At 42.0% G+C, this 16006-nt stretch overlaps 1 protein-coding gene, 1 long non-coding RNA gene and 5 other non-coding genes across 8 annotated transcripts; all 7 read right to left on the bottom strand.

Annotated features, from left to right (window-relative positions):
• Window positions 1-227: 227 nt before the first annotated feature.
• LOC102784671 (uncharacterized) lies at window positions 228-4245 on the bottom strand. The gene is made up of 12 exons (XR_437341.3): window positions 4213-4245; window positions 3610-3643; window positions 3326-3356; window positions 2910-2957; window positions 2673-2718; window positions 2342-2391; window positions 2054-2103; window positions 1807-1861; window positions 1425-1468; window positions 872-910; window positions 590-672; window positions 228-392 (listed from the first exon to the last, which is right to left on the bottom strand). It is a non-coding gene; the product is annotated as an uncharacterized LOC102784671 (long non-coding RNA).
• On the bottom strand, window positions 462-533 carry LOC118455065 (small nucleolar RNA SNORD31). Its single transcript, XR_004844009.2, has one exon. It is a non-coding gene; the product is annotated as a small nucleolar RNA SNORD31 (small nucleolar RNA).
• On the bottom strand, window positions 737-808 carry LOC118455064 (small nucleolar RNA SNORD31). Its single transcript, XR_004844008.1, has one exon. It is a non-coding gene; the product is annotated as a small nucleolar RNA SNORD31 (small nucleolar RNA).
• Window positions 1573-1698, bottom strand: LOC118455066 (small nucleolar RNA SNORD22). Its single transcript, XR_004844010.1, has one exon. It is a non-coding gene; the product is annotated as a small nucleolar RNA SNORD22 (small nucleolar RNA).
• LOC118455060 (small nucleolar RNA SNORD29) lies at window positions 2207-2271 on the bottom strand. The gene has a single exon (XR_004844004.1). It is a non-coding gene; the product is annotated as a small nucleolar RNA SNORD29 (small nucleolar RNA).
• Window positions 3445-3517, bottom strand: LOC148104322 (small nucleolar RNA SNORD36). Its single transcript, XR_015718780.1, has one exon. It is a non-coding gene; the product is annotated as a small nucleolar RNA SNORD36 (small nucleolar RNA).
• Window positions 4246-8945: 4700 nt separating the features above from the next.
• Window positions 8946-14834, bottom strand: sb:cb1058 (uncharacterized). 2 transcript variants are annotated; one of them, XM_035912804.2, is made up of 3 exons: window positions 14676-14834; window positions 11446-12191; window positions 8946-10138 (listed from the first exon to the last, which is right to left on the bottom strand). In XM_035912804.2, exons 2-3 carry the CDS (start codon window positions 12097-12099, stop codon window positions 9986-9988), a joined length of 807 nt encoding a protein of 268 aa, XP_035768697.2. In that variant the 5' UTR covers window positions 12100-12191; window positions 14676-14834; the 3' UTR covers window positions 8946-9985. The 2 variants fall into 2 exon arrangements, with proteins under 2 accessions (XP_035768697.2, XP_006802515.2); XM_006802452.3 differs by having other exon boundaries at window positions 11446-12194; window positions 14676-14833.
• Between the last annotated feature and the right edge of the window lie 1172 nt (window positions 14835-16006).

Here is a 16006-nt window from a genome sequence, read left to right on the forward strand (position 1 = left end):
GGTGCTTTCCATTCTTGCACAGGCCAGTGCTGGTTCTGCATAGTTTGCAATCTCATTTATCAGCCTCAAGCTAATTCTTTGACAGTTAGCATTTAGGTTTATTTAATTTGTGCTACAACAAAGCATCCAAGCCAGAAACCTGATATTCTAAAAACCTGCATTATTAAAATGTTTTGGTTTATTCAGTCTCCCCACAGTCACACTTGAAATAAAACAGCTCAGTCTGCTAAATTTTAATCACTTTATTGTTTTGTTACTGCAAATTTTAAGTGACAGAACTCCACAAATGTAAACATTATCACAGGTGTCCACAATTCCAGTGTAGTTCAAACTGCAGTCATCTTGGTGGCAGCACACAAGAGATCGTCACAATGTGGTGTGTACTGTCCAATCTGCAAAGTTTAAAAACAAAAACTTAGAAACATGGAGGGCAGGAACGCTCATGTTATGATCAAGTCAGTTTTAAATCAGAGTATACCAATCAGTCATGAATCTTCAGACTGGGGCGGTTAAACAACCTCATCACTTCTGCTTAACACTAAACCGTTGCCTAATTAAGTAATGTTTCCAGTTTAAACTGGTTACTCACCATCATGACTGTGCGCAATGTCAGTCTCGTGACATGAGGTGCTGGACACAGACCACATGACTCCAGTGCCTCAAACAAAAAACCTGCAATAGATGAAATGTGTTAGTAGAGTCTGCTTGTGGAGTGACTGAGAACACATTTTAGCTGCTGAGATCAGAGTATACCAATCAGTCATGAATCTTCAGACTGGGGCGGTAAAACAACCTCATCACTTCTGTTTAATGTTTAACTGGACATTAAGCTGCTGCATGCTGTTAAAACAGAACCAGTGTTTGTACTCACCAGCATGGACCGACTGAACCGACGATCTGGTGTTTAAAGCTGTTTAAAGACAGACAAGTATTAAGTATCCTGCTGAAGCTCTTTTGGGGAAAATGTCAGACTGACAATAACACTGTAGTGAAGCAAATCTATAAAGCAGCATTCAAAGCCACTGTGTTATAAAGTGTCAAAGAAGTTTAAATATGACATTTCTGGGATGTGATCAGATGACCACCTGTCAGCCATGCCTCAGTCAGCACTCCTTCTCCATCAGAGCACCAGCAGGTCACCTTACACCTGGAGGGGTAACAACACTCAGGGTTCTCAGCGCCATGCTGGGCCAACAGGAGGGGAGACCAACCGAGTGTGAGGAGGTAGAGTCAACCCCCTCTTTGACTGTCTTAGCCAATTCATCATTTGCACAAACCCAGCAGTACTAAAGTCAAGATCCAGGGCTTTCAGTCTTATCAGACAGGAAGCATGACTGTAGTTTTAGACCTTAATACCAGAATCATTCATCCTTTATTTTCACTATGATCCCTTTTCTGTTGATGTTAACATGCACAGCACTTACCTAGGGCTTGCGTCCAGCTCACAGCTTTGACAGGCAGCTCTGTCCTGAAGGACGACACAAAGTTACATTAGTTTTCTCACAGTGACGTTAGGCTACAGGTTTGTTCCTGTGCAGATAAACATCAGATGATTCACAATTCCATTATGTTTCCATTCAGACTGTTGGTAACCCCAACAGGTCATCCCCTTATTGCCAAGGCAACACCAGTGGGTTCACCTTTTCAGGTCTGGCATTGACACGAGGCGTAAGACGGCTGCCAATATCATCATACAGGAAACTGGAGTGACAGGCATCAGTCTAAATAAAAGTTTTTAGAGTCCATCAAGCTCCAAGCCTCCTACATAAAGATGTCTAGATGAGCGAAGCTACAGAGTTCACCCACCTGGACAAACAGCTGGGATGGTGATGTCAGCATCTGGAGTCCAAACTTCAGCTACCTGTAAGATGATTGCATCAAGTCAAGGTACAGAAAGGAGGTTCAAGTCTCACAGTGTTCCCTGTGGACCGTCACTGACTTCAGATTTAAATTTTATCAACAGCAGTTCAGACGAACGAGATTCCAAAATTTCTCTCATCATTTTCAGCAGGTCTGAATATTTAAAACTGCACAGATATTTTTTTTAACATACCTTCAAACAGGAAAGCCTCCATGGAAATCCTGAAGCAGTCATCAAGTCACCTGACAACAGAAATCATTTACATCACTCAAGTGGCCATGCAGATTGTATTATGACAAATAAAATACACAGATGATAGAAAATCCTTCAAAGTGAAAAGCTGCAGTTGCTCAGATGTTCGTGTCGTTTCACATCGGGTCAAAGTGAGCTAAGTTTCATCATCACTGAAACTGCGCTGCAGATGAGACGTCTCGTCTCTGCACGACAAGCTCAAAGAATATTCAAGTCTTCAATTCTTACCTTGAAACTTTCTCGACTGCCTTCCTTTCCCAAGCATTTGGTGGAAGTCCCTAAAGGAGAAGTTGGACCATTAATAAAAAGCAGGGACTACTTCCTGTGCCATTAAGGACTTGCATGTTTGATCAGGGCTTTGGTGACAAACTGCCATGTGACATATGTCGTCCAGGTGTTTGATGGGTGCTAACCCATTTCATCCTTTCAAACGGTCAGAAATGCCTCACATTATCGAACCAATTAATTTAGCATTTCAGATTCAATTTATCGAATTTGGGGAAATTGGCATTTCGGACAATTTCACATTAACCTGAAAAAATTAAAGCTTAATACTTACATGCTGATTTGGCATCACTTCCTTCTGAAACAACTCCAACTTTAGCCTAGCAAACAAATACCAGACTGTTAATCATTTGCAATAACTAACATTTACATGTTTGTTAGCCTAAATTAAAGGGTAGTCAGATTAAAGGTTGACATCACATTAATCAGGCATATGCTTGTCATTAATGGTAATCATCATGCTTAAAACCCCACTGTGGAATTTTAACAACGGCGGAAAATCTTAACTGACCTCTGAATTTAAGCCCCTCTGAACACTGCGGGGTTCACATCACAGGACCTACACAGAAAAAATAAATATCTTGGTTAATGAGATCTGTATTTAAGCCCTCAAGAAATTAGAACTAGAGATTTGTCAATTCAATCACTGCCCTTAACTTTAAACCAGTCATTGTCTTATAAAAGTGTTTTAAGAGCTATTATAGCATTACAGCACAATCAGGCTGGAGCCTTCATGCTGCTCAGAATCTGGTAAAGAAGCTTCTTCAAAACGCTGATTCAGAAAGAGAGAGTTCCAAGACTCATCACCGCAGCACAACATGCTCATTTATAGCCACACAGATGTTCAACTGCAGAGCCAATGAGAGAGATCATTCAAATTCCTAATCCAGATTAAAATCTGAAGCACTCAGAGCGTTTTCTAATTACCTGATGTAGGAAGTGTCATCACAGGCCATGCCTGAAACCAGACGAGGAGAAAAAAAATATGGCGCCGTTAGATAGTTGTAAAAGAAAAAGCATGAGATGATCAGTGGTGATTCCTTCATGCTACTCAGTGTTTGAAATGCTGTCTTCAACGTTTTTATTCAGTGAGAGAGTTCAAACAGGTCATCACAGTAGCATGACCTTTCACGTTATGCCATTTAATACGTTTACGTGACCCTACTCTCCACCTTATAATGCAATAAAGCGAATCTGTAAACAGACATTACCTGCGCAGGAAGCACGTTTCCAGCAGCTCCACATCTGGAAAGAAAAGAAAGAATGCGTTAGCATGCTGCAGCTAGCAACCAGCTAGCCATGCCGTTTACCACGTGACCGCTAAAATTTAACGTGCTACTGTTCGCATGAAACAGTATGAAAATTGAGTTTAACAGCGTCTCAAATCAGAATAAAAAGAGTGCAATCACTGCCATTCAGGACAGGTCTGTGAAAATTTTCATCATTTAGAGACGCTGTTAGTTGCCGTGCGGTCACTTCTGAAGCCATTAAAATGCAAGCCTGCTTTACGTTTATGTCTCAATACTGGATGCATCAGGTAGAGAACATATTTTTATTAAAAGTGACAGAAGTTTCAGTCGAAATGTTTAAATTCTGCTGGTGGATGGTTGAAGATTACGCTAAAATCTGGTCGGTGCTCAATGCAGAGAAACTTCTAGCAAAAACACCACGCAGCGTTTAAAATGGCTGAAAACGAGACGTGAACCAACGTGAAACTGCAGTATCACTACAGTAGTTTCTTTCTTTAAAATCATCCAATTAGTTGATAAACTCTGCAACTGAACTAAAGCGGCTAAGTGTTGCACAAATCTTACCTCTGCCAGAACATCGAAGGAAGTGGAAGAAGAGCGCGGTGCATCTCGTTTTTATGTCCCGCCTGTTGGACTCCGCCCACCGGCAAACGTCACCGAGTGGCTAACGCTTATCTTGACTCTTATCTGTATTCAGCTATGGGGGAATTAAACTGGGTAGAGTCTTTTGTACACAACCTAAACTCTGTATTTTTAACGCAAGAACATCGCTCTCAGCATGTAGCTGGAGAAAGCCTACAGAGAGTGGATTTTACTACATCACTTCCGCTAAGATTGAGCGCCATTTTTACCTCCACCAGATGGCAGCAAAGACACGGAAACAGGCTGCAGATTTTACAGACCTTAGTGAGTGTGTGTGCGGGAGGAATCCAATTTCTACATCAGACGGGACAGAAAAGAATTATCCAGCTAAAGCATAACATATATTTAAACAGCGGAGCACTTTACTATCAGTAATACCTGCGTAGCCAAATAATGCAAAAGCAATTTTGACTCAGAACACGTGATTTTCTACTCTTCCACCCTCCACATTGTTATTCTTTCATGTAAATATCCTCCTTTCCAGCAGTGGGCGAGATCGGGATCTGGGTATGACTATTGCAAACTAAACATTGTTCATTTACTGGAGTGATTTCTTTTCACTGAGTTCAGGATTTGAACACAACCTTAAATTAGGAATGATTTTTTTACTTATCATTAGTGATGTGCGATACCACTGATTTCCTTTCCGATCCGATACCAAGTAATATTCAGGGTGGTATCGACGATACTGATCCGATACCGATACTTTGTACAAAAACTTATTTTATTTATTGTATCTCAAATTATAGCGTCATAATGATTACAGGACATCAGATTACTTGTTCTTATCACTTAATAATGCAGAGTTCATCATACAGAAATAAAAATCTGAAGTTGTGCTATTTGAACACCTTGCCTGCCTGCAGCACTAAAGGACTCTGTGAGAGACGTCTGTCTCGCCCTAGCAGCACCTGTCCCTCTCTTCTTCTTCAGTTCACCTCAACATACACGCCTCATATTCTGTGATATGATTTACTCTGAGGTGTTTGAGAAGGTTAGTGATGTTGCCACAACCATACATGCCAACCCTCCCGATTTTTCCGGGAGAATCCCGGAGCCACCATTCTCTCGAATTTCCACCTGGACAACAAAATTGAAAAACCATATCGCAGAATTCATAGCGCGGCCCAGCCAATTCGCTACTCGGGTTAAACATGATATATAAGTCACTTTGATAACTTAAAAATGTTATTGTTTGGCTTTTTCAGTGTTTTATTTGTTCGTGAGTAAATCGGTTTGGCTGAGATTAAATTTATTAGATTAGATTAAATTAAATTTAACTTTATTAATCCATCGGGTGGGTTCCTCCGGGGTTTTCACACAGCTGAATAAACATCAAACAGAAAACTAATTAAAGAAAGTGTGGGACGGTCGAGGGTTTACGCCAGCGCCCGGTTATATTTTAGATAGCAAGGACCAGACGGCAGTTTCACTCCACCGAGGGAGCTTGTGACGTACTACCCGGCTTTCTTTAGACCACGAAGGCCGGGTCCTCAGGTGGAAGCTGCCTCTGAATTTGGACACCCCCGCTGTTTCCGGGCCGGCCAATAATAACGGTGACATTTAACGTATTTTATCCGATAAATAAACACTGTAAAATATATTTATCAGCCCTTTTGAATGTCTCCCTAATTCTGAGGTCTCAAGGTTGGGAAAGTATGGCCACAACACCTCACTCTTGGAGCACTTTTTTTGCCACATGTATCGCAAACCATGACTCAGCTGTTTGCGGAGGTAAAATACGTCCGCACAATTACGCTCAGTCATTGTTGTGAGTGCGCGCGCCAAGGGGCTGCGAGACATTTATACAGCCGTATTTCGCACATGACTATGAAAGGCGGAAGAGGAAGTAGTTCCTTTGAATGTAGACAATCCGAATGTTATAGTTTCTTTCCACTGTGTTCCTGTTAATGATAAACTACAAATTAACCCTAAATTACTAAAATATCGATATTTTAATGTGAGAATCGATTCTAGAACATAAATGACTGGTATCGGAGGAATCGATATTTCAGGATCGATCTGCACATCACTACTTATCATCTCTCATTCCCCTCTCTAGTCTTGACTTGTCCCCATGTAGAGATAATGTCACAAATGTCTCGCTTATTATGCTCGGATTCTCCAAAGTGTCAAAAAAAAAAAAAGACATGGTTTTATCTCTCTCTCTCTGTTTTTTTTTTAAAGGCAGAAAATAAAACACTGTCCAGCCATCGATCTGGAACACACAGTGCTTGGATGAAGTATGAAGTGCTACCACAACATGAACAATGTGTTTCTGATACTTCCTGCCAGCCAGCAGCTCATGTGTGAGGGCAAAATAACCTGATAGTGACAGCAAATGATGAATCCAACCTGAAACAGTACGTTCCATGGTAACCAGAGCAGCTTTTGAAGGAGCCATCCAAGCCAGGGCGTTTCAGCAGAGGCTGGACCACTGCCTGTTTAAAAATTACAGGTACATCGCCTAAAGTCAGGCTGCTGTTTATAAGCCTTTGAATATAAGGTCCAGTAGTGCCCCAAACTTCTTTTAAAAAAAAAATCAGGGGGAAGGACATCACTGGGAGAGCCAGACTTGATTTGGGTGACAATTTTACCCATTTAAGATAGAGACACAGGTTCAAAATGGCTAAAAAATGCTAAAGGCGTAAAAATAACAGAAGGGGGTAAAATATGTGCTCTAATAGATAAAATCTGGTCCACAAAGAAATTTAAAAAAGCTTCACAAGTTTCAGCAGAAGCTTCTGTACAATTTGATTGGGGAAGGTTAAGAACAGAGTTTAAAATACTAAATAAGACACGGGGCTTATGGCAGTTGTCATTAATAACACCTGCAAAATAGGCGGATTTCTGGTTCTTAACAATTTTCTGATATTTATGCCAGCTATCTCTTAAGATATCATAAGACACTTGTAGCTTGTCTTTTTCCCATTTGCGTTCTGCTTTTCTGCGCTCTCTTCGAGCAGCCCGAGTGATGTCGTTCAGCCGCGGCTCAGACTTCAGTTTAGGCCGCCTGACCTTTAGAGGAGCAACAGAAATGCTCACTGACTCGACCTGTAAGAACCAAACACATTACTTGGTGGAAACTCACACTGTGGGCAGCTCTTTATGTTTGAGTTATCAGATTCCCCCCCCCCATCAGATGCCCTTCCTGACACAATCCCAAAAAGGATTTGTGTCTTCTGCCAGGATCAAACTGGGGATCTTTTGCTTGTTAGGTGGATGTGTATATCACTACACTCTAGAGGCGCTCTACATTATGCTTTATGAAGCCTAATACGAAGTGCTGTCCCTGACAGAGTAATAGAGTGGTGTGATTCATCACGCAGGTCATAGCTGGCATTTGGACCAACTTATAACTACTTTTTTTACCGGTTATAAAGCCGAGCAGATTAAGTCTTTATCTAGATTCAGCTATCTTTGTAGGTCACAGCAACAGTGGCACCTGAACAGTGGATGATGCATTTTCTAAATGACTCTTTTTGATTCATCCAAACTAATTAAAGTCTGATCTACCAGGTTACACCTCAGACTGTCCTGGAGCTCAGTGATGCTCTGGTTCAGATCTGGAAAGAGATTGACCAGGAGACCAGACTGTCTCATTAGGAGCATGCTCCAACAATCTGAGACATGCATACAAGCATCTTGAGGCGACATTTGTTGTGATTTGGCGCTATATAAATAAAATTGAATTGAATTGAATTGAACTTGGGGGCCACACAAACTACTGAGTATCATTTTGAGCTGCTGCATAATTTGTTAACTTGATTTTCAAGATTTTCAAGCTGTAGGTTCTCTGTAGGTTGATCATTTTCATTTCTGTCAATGTGGGATCCTTTATTTCCCAGCACATTACCCAGTCCATATCAGTATAGATCTGCATGATTTGTTCCCACTGAGATCTAAAGTGTTCATTTCCTTTAATTTTTTTAAAGTGTATGTTTTTTAAATTTTTTATATATATATATATAAATAAATTTAAGTTCCCATCTTTTATCCTTCATGTTCGGGAGGCCCTGGAGCTTGGGGGTCCTGCGAAGTATCTTTGCTGTACCTAGGACTGCGCTCTTCTGGACAGAGCTCTCCGATGTTGTTCCTGGGATCTGCTGGAGCCACCCTCCACATCTTCTCAAGCTCTTCTCTGAGCCCTCGGTATTTCTCAAGCTTCGCATGTTCCTTCTTCCTGATGTTGCTGTCATTCAGTATCGCTACGTCTACCACAACACCACTGTGTACGGTTGGTTAGCCACCACCATTTTGTCCGTATCTGGAAGGATCTTAGCTCGGCCATTCTCACCACCCCAGGGGGCGTCTCCCATTTTGACCTCGGGACTTCTAGGTCACACTCGGCACAGATGTTTCTGTATACTATGCTGGACACTTGGTTATGGCGTTCCCTGTATGCCCTACCTGCTACCATCTTGCACCCTGCCATTATGGATCTCGTGCTTAGAGTATATATCAAATATATATCATATATATATATATATATATATGATATATATATATATATATATATCATATATATATATATATATATATATATATCATATATATATATATATATATATATATATATATATATATATATTTGCTGACATCTGTTCAGTATCTGTGAAGTGGATAAGGGCAATAAAAAAATAGATGAATGAATGTTTGAAAATTAAAGACCATTTATTGCATTTTTGTCACATCTACAAACGTCCATTATTAATAGTTCTTAAATACAGTCGTCAGTTTTACAAATCAAACACATAAAAAAGACACAACTTTGCATTCAAATAGAGAAAATATGCACTATTTAATACGACTTTTTTGACCAAAAATAAGCATTATCTTTTTCTGGACGGACATCTAAGCTTACACCTCCCTGCTCTGTCCCTTCAGGTTTAATAACCTTCACTAGAACACACACGCAGGGACCTCATGAGGAAAAAACAAATAAGCTGTAATAGAAACTCTTACATATTCCTTTGCACAAGGTTGGACCATGTCCGTCTTTTTCACTTGCAATAAAGCCTACATAAATAATAGATTGTGTCCATAATAATGTGAATCCCTAATAAAGTTTAATTACTGCATGTCCTACACTCATAAATAGCTTGTCTGATTAGGCAACGAGCACCACGGATAATCCTACAGAAGTATGTATTACTCCCCAGCTAAAGTCCATCAGTCAGCTGCTACGTTTTAAACTTTCCACCTGCTTTGGTTACACATCAACACTCGAGGAGTTTCACAGCGCTAAACCAAAGGAAGCAGAGATCATTTGCACTGCGAGCTCTTAGTAACGAACTGGATGGTAAGAGCTAAAATGCTCTTACTTGACTAAAACTGGAGATTAGAAAGGGACGAGCAGCTGCTGAACTCAGTCACATAAAGACCAGGGATTTCTGTTCAGGCCAGTCTCATAGACTTCACTGTAAAACCAGCAGCCCATCGAGCCCTGCAGTTTGTGTCCTGACTAAGGTGCATCCTAACAAGGCGTTAAAGGTTCAGCTGAGTAATTAAGACTCAGTAAGTTACATAATTGATTAATATTCCTGAGGTGATGACTCAGACACGTCATGTGGTAAATGTTATTCAGGCAGGATTGTCTGATACTTTGCAGCAGTCGTGGTAAAACGCTGCATGACCCTGATATTATTAAATATTAAGAAGCCTCAAGCTTCATTGTCCATCTCTATCTCCATTTCTATTGAAATTCTGCTAACACTGAATTGTGCTGGTGCTTCTTCTTCGACGACGGTGAAGACGACGATGGCGAGGAGTTCACCGGTGCGAGTGTGACGCTGTAGAGGTTGGCGACGAAGGCCTCCCAGCCGCGGCGCAGTGCTCGGTCCAAGGCCTGGTGGGAACAGGAGGAGTACGGGTTAGCTACATTACAGCCGCTGACAGGTGACAAGAAGAACCTCAGATGTAGTTACAATGTTACAATGATAAAGGCACTCCCCCATGGCAGCAGTCTCCCCTAGCAGGACATTGCATCACAGACTAAACAGCTCAGCAACACCTCAGGGAATGTGACACAGCTGCTCGAGCGCCCTCGAAACTCTACATCACAGTCCGATCGAGCATGTGTGAAACAATGGAGCAAACTGCTAGGACCCAAAGGATCCCACCGCAGGAGACCTCAGTGCTCTTGTGTCGATAATGAGTCAGTAATCAAAGCAGCTCCATGAAGCTGTTTTGTGAGCTTGTAGTTAGATGCTGAATTTAAATTAGCCAAGCGCTTCATTAAACAGGTAAAATAGTAATAAACACCTGGAAGTAGCCATTTGCTTAATATAAATGTATTACTGGAAGTTTTTCTTTGAATTTTTAAATATGTTGAATGATAATGTTCAACATTATCCTGCTCTGGGCTCATTTCTTGTGCACTGAATAAAAGGATTTTTCCTGGAATTCACTGGAATTCCTGTGCTCAGTATACAAATTAATGATTGTTTCTGTTGTGTCGCAGCACGGCTGCTTCCTGGGAAATTCCAAGAGACACGCTATTGACCTTTTCTATAAAAAGAACCAATGAGCTTTATTTCCATCTGGAAAATAATGAGCTCACTGGAAACAGGTTGTGAACCGAAGCTGTGGTAACTCATGACTAAATATTTAACCAGCGCCGCACACTGAGCAGAAACCGACCAATCGTCTGCAGAGCTGATTAACAGCACTGGAATGTTTTTTCACGGTGTGGGGTTTAGCAGGCGGGTCAGCATCACCTGACCTCGTTCCACTGATCAAAGGACATGATAGAGGAGCCACAGGAATGTCAGAAATTCTTTACAATAACCTGCTTAATTTTTCGTCATTAAAAATGACGTAAAGGAAAAACTCATTTGGGGGTGACTTCATGTGCCGTGACACGCACCAGTGGCCGCTGGACCTTGGACGCGCAGTGGCAGCATGTTATTAAGGTGATATGATAGTCTCCATGGCAGTTAATAACCCAGAGTGCATTACGTGGAGGATGGCGAGGGAGAACTTTACCCCTCTGTTCCACACATGCTGGGCGTGCAGTTATACAACCTTCAGTTTCGGCTTAAAGTTTAACCCAACGGAGCGAAACTAAACATGGAGTTTATGTAAATGTGACAAACTGAAGAAGAAGTTGATACAAGTCTGCAGCCTAAAACAACACCGCACATTTTCTCTCACCTTGCGGTAATTTTTCCTCTTCACCACTTTCATCCCTTCCTCTTGCTCCTTCGTCATCCTCCTCTCCTCCTCCTCTTCGTCTTCTCTTCCTCTCTTCTTGTCTCGGATAAGGACTTGGTCGTCAGCGTCCTCCCGAGCCGGGAAGTGAACGAGCACGGGTTCCTTCTCCCTGCCCGCCTTCTCATTTTCTTCCTCCGCCTTCTTCAGGTTCTCCATCTCTACCTCAATCTTCACCCTGATGTCCTCGGGGAAGTCAGCTGGACCCTCCGTGCCCAGGCTGGGCCTCTCCTCTCTGGCTGCGTCCTCGTCTGCTCTCCCCTCTTTCTGCTTCCTCCTGGAGCTTCTCCTCCACCTGCTGCTGCGGCGGCTGGGTTTCCTCCTCAGGAGGCTCTCGTCGTCATCTTCCATCATGCCTTCGCTGAAGCCAAACACCTCGCCTTCTTCCTTCTCATCAGAACAATGCACCGCGGTGATGGATGGGTCACTCGAGACTCCCTCCTCTATGTTGCAAACATTTACACCAGTCTCCTCTACCTCTGTGGCGGCCTCGGGCTCGTCGAGGCGACCGTAGAAGCCACTCGATTTGTCCAGAAACTTTGGGGCCCTGATGGAGCTTCGGACTGAGCTCATCCTGGAGTTCTTGCCAATAGCCATCTTTTTGTTGGAGCTTCTTCGAGTTTCTGTCTGTTACTTCTTTTGGCCTCTGGTGCACTTTCTCACACACTCTTTCTGCTCCTGGTTTGTTCCTGCTGAGAGAGGAGAGATTAGAGTTTAGTGCTGTTACATAACCGTGCCCTCTGTCAAACGCACAGTCCGATCCATTTCCATGCAGGCAGCCAAAATTTCAAGAACAGTGATAGGAGATAAAAGCTGAAGGAAAAAGCGTAAAAGACCATAGACGAAAGATAATTACTTTTCACATCAATGTGAGTATGTGTGTGTTTTATCAGCCTGTCTGGATGGTAAGTACTGTACAACAGATATGCTATGCAGGCATCACAAGAATGTCTGTGTTTGAATATCGGTGGCCGTGACCAAGCCTGCAGGTCAGAGTCAATGTTATCGGGGTTGTGATGATAACAGATGTCAAAAAACTGAACGCGCAGCATTCTTAGCGCTGAAGATAAACACACAGGGAGTCTGACGGCCGGATGTGCAGCCAAAATCAATGACTTCAGACTAACTGTCGGTGTCAGCGACATGCTTGTCTGTCCATTCTCCACCTGTTCTGAAAGTCAGTCATACAATCTGCTTCAAACATCAGCATGTGTTTTTCGGGGGTCCCGTGTAAGCACAGTGCCAAATCACGGGCTGTTTAGATGAGTTCCTTATATTCTGGCTGTGTTGGAGTGGCTGATGACTGCTCCACTCCGTGTGCAGGAAGAGTAGCACGCACTCGCTCAGACGCAGGTGCTTTTGTCTCTGTGAGGACTTTTTTATTTTATTACCTCCACCAACGAGGTTATGTGCCGGTGGCGTTGGCACGACTGATCCGCGTTAGCGCGTTAAACCAGGCTAATCCACATTAACGAGTTAACGCAGATCAATCCGTGTAAGGGGTTACTCGCCGTTAACGCGTTAATGCTGTCATTGCGACTAACGCGATTAACAATTAACCCATCTGGAGCGCAGACTGACTCAAAATCCCTGAAATGTCTCTGTCAACGCATTTTGGGCAGTTCGTCCATTTTAATCGCGTTAATCATTAACCACGTTAACGCAGCCCTATTAGAAACTATTGCCAACATATTGAAACGTCCTTATAACATCTTAAATAACATGTCACATTTGACCTCTGACCTCTACAATGCTATATAGAGCTATTTAAAATGACAATAGGTTTCTAAACATTTAAGCTAATTTTAATAAACAATGAAATGAATGCTACGAATGTACAATATCCGCATAAAGAATAAACAATACAAAACAACACTTATTGCACTTGTTTTGTCCAAAAAGTCGACAGGCCTACCTGTGTGTATGTGTGTGTCTTTGTGGGGACCAAGTATTGGAAGTTTACTGTACTTGTTGGGACCAAAATCCTGGTCAAACAAGTTTGAAGGCATTTTTGAGACTCAAAAGGTGGTTTTGGTGACAGGGTTACATTTGGGTTATGATTTAGGGTAAGGGTTAGGGCTAGGCATTCATTTTTCACGGTTAGGGTAAGTGGCTCGGCAAAGTTCAACTTTATCGTCTTACATTTGTCGGCTACTCTTATTTTTCTCTCTCCTTTAAACCATGACTCATATTAACACTCACTTTAACCAATACAGATGCAGCCAATAGAAAAAGTGTAAAAGCTCAGCCTGAATCCATGCTCATTTTAATTTTAACCCTAAAAACAACTTGAAACGTTCAAACAAGCAGGGGCAACACGAGGTTCTACACTGCAGCAGGAACCTTTTTTCCAGTTTCAAAGATTTTGGAGTTTTCTCTGAGAAGTGACGGCTCTCATGAACGTCGCAAGTCACACAATCAACGAGTGTCTCTTAGAGCGCTCCTCCTTTGAGGCCCTCAATGATCATTGCTTGCTCGACTGTTGTGTGAATTAACAGGAAATCATGTTAATCAACTTACAGATGTGCCTTTTGGGCAGAATTGCAACTGCAGCAAAAGCTTCGCTCGTACTCTCCGCCTGGTGGGACACTTTTAATTAATAAAAGAAAAGCGGCCAAACAAACTTGTGTGTTTGAAATGAGACGTACTCAGGGGTTTTGACTCTGCAGTGAAAAACTGCAAGATCGCTTCCCCCCCTCCCTGTTAATTACCTTGTAAACCGTTTCACCGCAAGTTACATAATAACCAAGTCCACACTAATGCTCCTCTGAAGGAGTACACTTCCTGCTAATAACCAGAAACTGCAGACATATTTGGTCTCCTTTTCAGATCAGCTTTGTTTTTGAAAACAAATTAAGACTTTGGATTGTTACAAGGGTGGAAACAAAAACACTTCCTTCTGTGCTCTGACAAACGGTGTCCTGGAAATCTCGAAGACTTGCGAAGTGCAGGTAACGTTTCATATAATGTGCAGATTGCAAAATAAAGACTGAAAGGTGTCGTGTAATAGGAGGCGAATAAAAAAAGGATGACTTAATTAAAGTGTTAAAAATTAAACAGGGCTGAGAAGCAGCCCAACACTGAGAGCATTAAACAGGAGTGAACAGAAATGCCTGCTACCACATATTTAACAGTAACGCCTTCAACAGGTGAAGAAATAGTTGGAGCCTTACCAGATCTCTCGCTCTCGTCTCGTTCCCCTCTCGGTGTGTGAGTCTGAGTGAGTGACACGGAGCCGGGAGCGCTGCTTATTGCCCTCATACACGTCACACGCCAACCCTGCCCAGACCTGCAGAGTCTTCGTCACTGGTACAAACACTCTCCCTCTCTCCACCTACTCACACACCTTGTCATTACATCCTTGAACACACACTGACTTAGAGATAAAGCCATGTATTAAACAGGTCAAATATTAACTTACTGAAAAAAAACTCAGCAGCAGCGCACGTCCTACTTTTGCTGGGTAAACTCGCGGGATCCAGCTATAGAAGCTTTGCAGGGATGCAGCGGTGGGTCAAGTCAACAAAGTTTTGCCTTCAATGCTCAATGCACCAAGGTCTCCATGGTCAAATAAATGATTTATTGGTCTGAGATGGACACAAAGCCTTATGACTTAAAAACTATGATCATTCAATCTCTGATTTACCTCATACTTTGTTTTAAACAGCTCTTTATAGATTAACCTTTTATAAAAACTCTATTAACTTTATTCTGCCATTACAACAACATACAGTGGGGACTCTGTATATCCTGTTGGTCCTGGAGAGGCTTACCTGATCAGTCTGTTAACTTTTTGGATACTACTCTGGATACCAGGACTTCCTCCCACAGTCCAACAATATGTAATTAGTGAGGTTGGGTTAAATGTTAGCCCTGTGACAGTCTGGCAACCTGTCCAAAGTACAAAACCATTTACCTACTGCATTAATCGATCATTTTATAATCAAATTATTTGGAATATACATTTCTCTTTCATTCAGTTAGCACTTTATCATCAGCTGGTTATGTTAACAGGACAATTCGTCACTCGCTTGGTGTCCAGATATCAGAATGAATCAACTTACTTCAGTTCCTCTCTACACTTTTTATCCAGGCTGCCTGTCATGTGGTCTGTGTCTACGGTTGCAGTTTTGTCTTTGTTTTTGTCTGTAAGTTTGTTAGCTTATTATTAGCTGTGATGGAATGACAGGAATCGTTGTCCTTATCCTCCTTCCCATGAGGATATCAGCTGGACTGTGTCCATTTGCCAGTGGAGTGGCATGTTAGGCATTAAGGGCGAAATAAGGATCACCAGAGTTCTTCCCTTCTTCACAGAATGTGTTGTTAACATCAGGAATATAACATTTATGTACCATTCTGAACTGTATTAAGTTAGTGTAGATACGTTGCATGACCTAAACTAGACTGACTGATATGTAGAGAACAACTATAGTTTTTCCACTCTTGCACGAACCTTGGTCGTAATTCAAATTGAAGGCGTTCCTGTGAAACATGTTATTCTCTC

Source organism: Neolamprologus brichardi, chromosome 3, assembly GCF_056152115.1.
Source record: "Neolamprologus brichardi isolate AB-2024 chromosome 3, ASM5615211v1, whole genome shotgun sequence".
Classification (NCBI taxonomy): Eukaryota; Metazoa; Chordata; class Actinopteri; order Cichliformes; family Cichlidae; genus Neolamprologus; species Neolamprologus brichardi.